Source organism: Gallinula chloropus (genome assembly GCF_964237585.1).
Source record: "Gallinula chloropus genome assembly, chromosome: 3".
NCBI classification, from domain to species: Eukaryota; Metazoa; Chordata; class Aves; order Gruiformes; family Rallidae; genus Gallinula; species Gallinula chloropus.
In genome coordinates this window covers 82,303,181-82,310,352 of record NC_140087.1, presented here as the reverse complement: position 1 = coordinate 82,310,352, position 7,172 = coordinate 82,303,181, and the positions used below count along the sequence as shown (strand labels likewise).

Below are 7,172 nucleotides of genomic sequence, written 5' to 3'. Positions count from 1 at the left end.
AACTTCCCTCCCTTTCCACTTGCTTCCCGGCCTTTGTTCTTAGCCCGGGCTGCCAGGTGTTGAGGGACAACTCGTATGGATGTAACTGGCTAGGTAAGACACTCTACTCCACGTTATAGGGCTTTGCTATGTTATTATTATTATTATTATTGTTATTATTATTTTTTAAGAAGCAACACAGCAAGAAATAGATGAGTATTTCTTAAGTTATACAGCTGTTTTGTATGGCAGATAAGGCTTAAGAATCTTAATTGTTACTGTTTGCCAACCATGAAAAGAAGCACTAGGAAAAAGGAGACTCAGGTACATCCCCAAATAGAAAAAGCTACTTGGCATGCACTGTGGTACACGAGGCAGAAAGGAGCTCCAGAACCCCTTGGTAAGCAAGCCAGGAGTCCTTATTGGCAGTAATTCATCGTGTTCAAAAGCAGCACTGCTGTAAGGTGTCACCCATCACGTGGTGGGACAGAACACGCTCCCCTAGACCATGTGTAGGATGAGAAGCTCAGAAACGGCTTCCCCTGACCCCACGTACACAAGGCAGTAAATTGCCTCTTCGAATTTAAAGCAGTTTCTCCCCCCCTCCTGCCTAACACCTACCTTTTTCCGGAGCTCCTCTGCAGTCTTATGTAATAGAAAGACCATGGAAATGCAAAGAAAGCTTGAAATGTGTTGTTTATTCAGTTCTTTTTTTTTCTGAAGTTCTCAGTTTGTAAGTATATTAAATGTAAACATTTTACTCACTTCATAGAAAGCTCTTTATAGTACAATTTGTCTTTACTGTATAATTAAATATTTTCAAAGTTCTCTTTTCCTTTGTAAACGAGTTGGTTTGGTAATTAAAAACCTGGTTCTACTAAGTACTACTCAGCTTCAGCAACCTTCTCGGATTCATGACGTCCCTCACGGCAGGAGAATCGGAGAAATGGGAGAAGGTAGGTTAAGGGTTGCTTATCCCAGGGCTTTTCGGAGGGGTTTCTGCTCACCGTTACCTCTGGGCACTACAGATCCTGAAGCAATGCCTGCACTTGGGTTTTAGGCAGAGGACAGATGTTTCCCTGCTCAGCTCAAGCAGTGCCACCGACATGGCTTTCCCTGGCTTCCACTGATGCCAGAGAAGTTGAAGTATGGGGAGGGATACAGGTGATGACCTGTTTGGAGATAGACATCAGCCTTATTTTGAATCCTTCCAGTGCAAAGAAGGATGGTGCTGGGGCACATCTGGCATTTTCTAGCCTGTTTCACATACTGTGCTAGGGACTACCTGCCTCCTTCCTTCACACGAGCCTCGTCAGTGAGCAGATCTTCTCACAGCACATCTTGTTTGACTATCACAAGTAGGTATTTCACTTTTAACAGCAAGGTGAAGGCCAAAGCACACCATGAGTATTATTGCTGCAATATTCATTACAGGTGATGGCAGTTCAAAGTGTTTACCTTGCATTAGAAGTCACAGACTTTAAACATAAAGTTAAAAACCCCCAGATTATATCTCTCCTTTTCATCATTGCACATCATCACTGAACAATAACTATTTGCATCATCAGCTTTTTCCCTCCCTTGCTTGGATACTTCACATTTATCATAAAAATAAGCAACCTGGCAATTTTTGGTGGACCTCTCTACCTCGTGGAGAAGAGATTTGACTCAGCACGTTCCATGCAATTTTTATAGCCTTGTTTATCTGCACTTTGATTCTTGACACAATCACTCTGTCACCGTGATAGCCTGCAGCGTGCTGCAGAAGAGCCGCAAGTGGGAGCGCCTCAAGTGCCTGTGTGCTACAGCAGGAGCCCTTCCAGCTTCTCCCTTGCCAGCCCTGCTGGGTTTCTCCTGGGACAGCGCCTATGATGCCTAGAGTGTCCCTGGTGCGGTCCTGTTTACAATTTTTTTCCCCCTGTAGTTTATGGAATTTATAAATCATGTTGTAGCTCATTTCTGAGTTTCAAGAAATCACAGAGATAACAAGACTGAAATTCTCTTTTGTTTGTTTTCTGAATTGTTTCTGAAGTTTTCCATCATTCAAGACACTTCCTGTCTGGGTACAGATGATTATCTGAGGCTGCTCCTGGAATCTGTTGCTCATAACAGCTTTAACATTAAAACTGTGTCGCTGTCTGCAACACGTTCCCATTATTTTTGCATTGGGACGCTGTGAACGACTCCCATACTTTAGTTACAGGGGAGTCAGAAAACAAATGAGGAGAGGGAAGTTTTGACAGCCTGGCAGAGGCAGAGCAGATAATCATCAGACTAACTCTCCTGGGTCAGTTTTTAGGACCTATTGGGGAATGTACTCTCCTTTCCTGGTACCTTCTGCAGTGCAGCCATTCCATCGGGAGGCCCTGCACCGCTGAACTGAAGGTAAGACCCTGCGGTAATCCTGTCCCTGGACAGGGGGTTGTCTGGCAAATACGACCCTCTCTGTTTCTGAAATGAAATTAATTCTGAAATTAGTGAAATTAATTCTGAAATTAGTGAAAAGCCCTTAAATCCCAAACCCGAACTTCTTGTCAGTAGTTCAGCGCTCTTCTGTACTGCAGGATAAGGAGAAGCAGCTTGATGTGATAAAGGCATAAAAAAGTGGCTTTTCCTAAAGATGTAGGTGGTGGGACCTGGCCAGAAACCACCCAATCACACACTCCTGCAGCCCGGCCCCTGCTTTGTGTGAAACATTTACATAGGAAACCCCTCAGGCCTCCCCTAACCCAGGCATGTTGCCAGGCAGCGTGCAACTCTTCCAGGCATCCAGCTGAGGTTGGACACTAGGAAAAAAATCTCTGTGCTACATCCCAAAGCTTTTCATATGTTACTTCTTGTCTCAATACCAACACTCCTCAGCAGAGCTGATGTTTCCCCACACTTCAGGGTTCTCAGTACTCCTATTCCATCATGCACCACGCCAGGAGTTCCCGATCTTTTTATATATGGTGACTCAACTGGGGAAATCCTGTGCCTGAAGAGGACTGTAACCAGGCCAGGGAGCTGTTGAGGACTCGAGCACCTCGACTGCTGTTTCTAGGAAGGACTGCAGATGTTTTCAAATGAGGAAAAACTTGGGGTTAAGTGCAAAGTTTTCCTCTGAAAACTGTTTCTTTCTTTTTCCCCTCCCCTTTGGGCAGGACTTTGTCTGCAGACAAACCTGCCCACCTCTAAAACTGACACTGGCTGAAAGCAGAGAGCTGTCCATGCCAGGCACTGTCTGACTGGCTTCGGAGTCTCCCTGGCTTTTGGGGAATACTCCTGCATGAATCATGCTCAGGAAAAAGCAAAGGCTGGGTCTTGAGTAAGTCGGTACTACCTGCATCCAGCCAGGAAAGCTGCAGCATCCGATATAAACAGAGTATAAAAGAGATGAGGGAAGGTTATTTTTAATTAAAACATCTTAAGCTACTGCAGAAAGTGTACTTGATGCACCATCTGCACGTGTTATGCTGTTTATCTTAACTGATATTTAAAAAGATGCATCAATAGGCCAGCTTACCAGCATCGCTCTGCGCACAGAAGAAATGAAAGTAAGGCCAGAGCTGGAATGAACGCTGCCTGTTCCAGAGCGTTTAACGTCAATTCAAAGTACCAGTTCCCTCTGGCAGATCAACATGATCCAAACAGTCCACAGAAATACTTTGCAACCGAGCTGTAACACCGTGACAGTGTCCAGTGACCAGCTGTTGACAGAGGATCTGCTTCTTCCTCGTCCCAACTTGAAGAGTTAATTATCCAGGGTTGGAGGCCAGTCAACGTCAACAGACTAGAGGAGCAGGGAGGAAAAAAGAAAAAAAACCAGCAAAATCAAGACACTGGAGATTATAAGTATCTGAAGAGGCACGGTAGCAGAGCTCAGCGCTCGTCAGCTAGAGGCTGCTAGTGGAAAGAGCAGGAGCCAGTGGCATGAAACAGCCACCGTGTTCCAGTTGTCTCCACAGGCGCCTGGCGGTTGCTCTCTGGAGCTGGGTTTTCATCATACAGCAGAATCACAGCTCCTTGTACTACCGCTTCCCACAATCGTTTCGCGTTGGGCTGCATTTGCATTAATTAGAACCGTGAAGCACCTCCTCCTTCTACCTGTCCTACAGATGGGCCCTTACGATGTGAGAGGAACCAACTTGTTGACTGATGCCACAGTGATATTCAGGTACAGGGCAGCACATGCAAGGCTGGAGTAGGAAACCATCACCCGTCCCCCAAACCTGAGTGAGGAAAACTTGACTAAAAGAAAAACCTGTCAAGCATTATGCACCAGAACTATCTAGGCAGCATCACTAACAGTCATACTGACTGCTACTCCAAAGGGACAAAACGAGCCCGATGCTTTATGGGCATTAAACATCAGAATTACTACACCTTGGGTTTCATCTTTCTTCCCCGGCCTCCCTGGGGCGGCAGCTCGGGTTCCCTTTGGACATAAACTCGTTGCTCTCCCCCTTCCAAAAGCAGCACACCCCACCTACCGAGGTATCACTGTCTGCAATCGCAGCTCAGTTAAACGCCTGGGCTTCAAAACTGCCTGTGTTAATCAGATCTACTCCTCATCTACAACTTCATCACAGGATTAGGCTCCTAGGCTGAGCTAAAATGCATTATTAGTAAGGTGAATAATTCTCCTCAAGTCCCTAGACATCTTGTCCAGTAACTACAGTGACACCGATCCATCCGAGAGCAACGCTTGTCAGCCTGAGCCCCACATCAGGCGCTCCTGTTTTTGGAGGTGACCCAAGTGCCCTCTGCCAGCTCCCTTTCCATAATCTCCTACAAAAGCTGGGCAAGAATCTGCAAGGCTGGTCTGCAAAACGTAACACATGGGGTGGCTTTTCCTGCAGCACGCAGATCACTGGCTACTTGAAATGAAAAGTGACTATTTAAATTAACCTTACCAAACCACCAGGTTAAATATCAAATCTGTATCTCTACAGACCTTCTTTTAACCAAAACAAACCTTATTTTTCTTCATCTGACTCCAGCAAACCAACAGCTATACTTTCTTGCTGTGTCTGAGCCAGCACTGAAAGAGGAAGTCAAGCCTCTTTTATTTTTAATCTGACCCTCATTGCTAAGCTCCATTCCAGTGGGTGCTAATAATAATTGTCATCAATTCCTGGTACATCCTCCCACCCCTCCCCAACATCAATTCAGCAGAAGGAGCCTGTCACACGTGACAGCGTGGTCCAAACCACGATTTTTGCATGAACATCTATTTTTCTATTGTTAGTGGTGAGGAATATTGACTGGGTCACAACAATTCCCCTGAAACTCGCTCACAAAATACGACGTTACTAATTTCCACGAAAGATAAAGAGCAAACTACTTACTTCTACATCCAACTCCAGAATGTCAGCAGTTCTGTTCAGGAGGGAGCCAATGTTGGGTTTTGTTCTTCCAAAGTCTCCATGTACAAATTCTTTAATGTAGCTAGAAGTGCTGGCTAAGGAAGGGTGTATTTTACCACAACGAAATCGAAAGAAAATAATAAAATTAAAAAAAAAATGGTGTGGTGAAAAGAGGCTCAGAGCAAAACATAGTGGGGTTTTTTTGACTCCTAGGCCAATTTGTAGTGAATGGTCCCATTAAGCCCACACCCATCTTTAAAAGACTTCCTAATTCTTAGCCTCTGTGACTCAAGTGTCAAAACCTGCAACATCAACCTGTTTTTTTCTGCTTTATTCCAGAGTGAGTGGTGACTTTAGGACAAAACTGTTACCTTGTGAGTAGTGGCATGGCACAGGCTGTGCTGCGGTGCATTAAATACTGTGGAAAAGCCGCTTTTCCAAGCTGAAAAGTTTTCAGTTAAATTAGAAATCGCTTAAGTGTCTTTTTAAGCAGTATATTTTAATAGCTGTCACATCCTTTAAAGGTACCACAGCGGTCAGCATAAAAACACATCCACAATTTTGAACGAAAGCCTGAGTGCAAAATTTGGACACAAAAGCAAATGTTACGCAGCACCAGCTGACTGCTGAAGAGCTGAAGAGTGGGGATTTAGAAACAGCTCAGGGAGAAAAGCAGGAAGCTTCCCATTACCCGAATCAGCAGGCTGTTGTGTAAACGTGTTGTGTAAGGGGCAGAGGATACGTTCCTGCTTGTGTCTTCAGGCGCAGGCGAAAGTGATGCTCGTCTATGTACTCGGATTTCATGGTGTGAATGACCCGACATCTCACAGCTAGAGGCCGCCTGTGAAGAACCCGGAGAGGTGTCTTCTGGTCAAGTTTTAATTCCTGTTACAAGGAGGAACAAAATCAACCAGGAAGGAAGTGTGCAACACGCTGCACAGATTGTTAAGAGGCCTACGTATCGTTAGCCAATCACAGTTTTCATGCTGTAAGATGGAATTTGAATAATCTTCTTGAGGCAAGACTCAATTTTTCCATCTTTAGCACAGGAAAAAAGGACAACCCTCTGGAAGGCAAAATGAGAAGGCCTCATATGAACACAAGCTAATGGAATCGCAAATACAGAGGAATAACCTTGAAATCTCTGTAGCCCTTTGCTGGAATGACTCCAGGATTTAGCTCACTGAGAGCCTCAGGGTACTCAAAAAAAAAAAAAAAAAAAAAGAAAAAAGAATCCCGCCCCTGAAATGCTTTGTCTAAACTACAGCCAACCCTCTAGGACAAAAACCCCAACAAACCAGAACCAAAAAGAGATTAGATCTTGTAACGGTATTTTTAAAAGTTCACTCCCTGCCCCCTTTCCCAAATGAGCTGCAGCAGTCTGAAAGACAACTTTTACAGAAGTGAGCGGGCAGTGCAGACAAAATGCTTCACCAGACTTGTCTCCCTGAACTGAACTGGCTCAAGCCCTCGCTCTGAGGATGATTTCGTGGCCGAGACCTGTGCAAAATGGTGCAACACATCAAAACCTGAACACGCTTCTCCATCAGCAGCATCTCCCTGGTCAACACGTGGAGAAAGCTCTATTTCACACAGCATGCTTGTGAGACTGGCCTCTCTGCAGTATTCCAGACTCCTCATGGCAGAATGGCTTTAGACCTTGCAGAACAAAAGACCTTCTCCTGCTCCTTTTGCTTACGCAAAGCGCTATCTAAGGTAAAGAAAGGAGTGCAGGTACCAGATTGCCTCCTCTACCATTCGCCACCTTTTATTACTCAGTCTATTGCAAGGTCAACATCACTCAAGAATGTGTTGTCTTGGCTAAGAGCCAGCCAGCTGTATTGA

At 45.0% G+C, this 7,172-nt stretch overlaps 1 protein-coding gene across 1 annotated transcript in view; it reads right to left on the bottom strand.

Annotated features, from left to right (window-relative positions):
• Positions 1-3,712: 3,712 nt before the first annotated feature.
• PUS10 (pseudouridine synthase 10) overlaps positions 3,713-7,172 on the bottom strand; it is a gene marked incomplete at both ends in the record, with an annotated part of 32,774 nt that continues 29,314 nt past the window's right edge. Inside the window, 3 exons of the mRNA XM_084261841.1 lie at positions 3,713-3,751; positions 5,310-5,409; positions 6,070-6,212. Of these exons, the coding sequence (XP_084117967.1) occupies positions 3,713-3,751; positions 5,310-5,409; positions 6,070-6,212 (282 nt within the window). The remainder of the gene's footprint in view (positions 3,752-5,309; positions 5,410-6,069; positions 6,213-7,172) is intronic.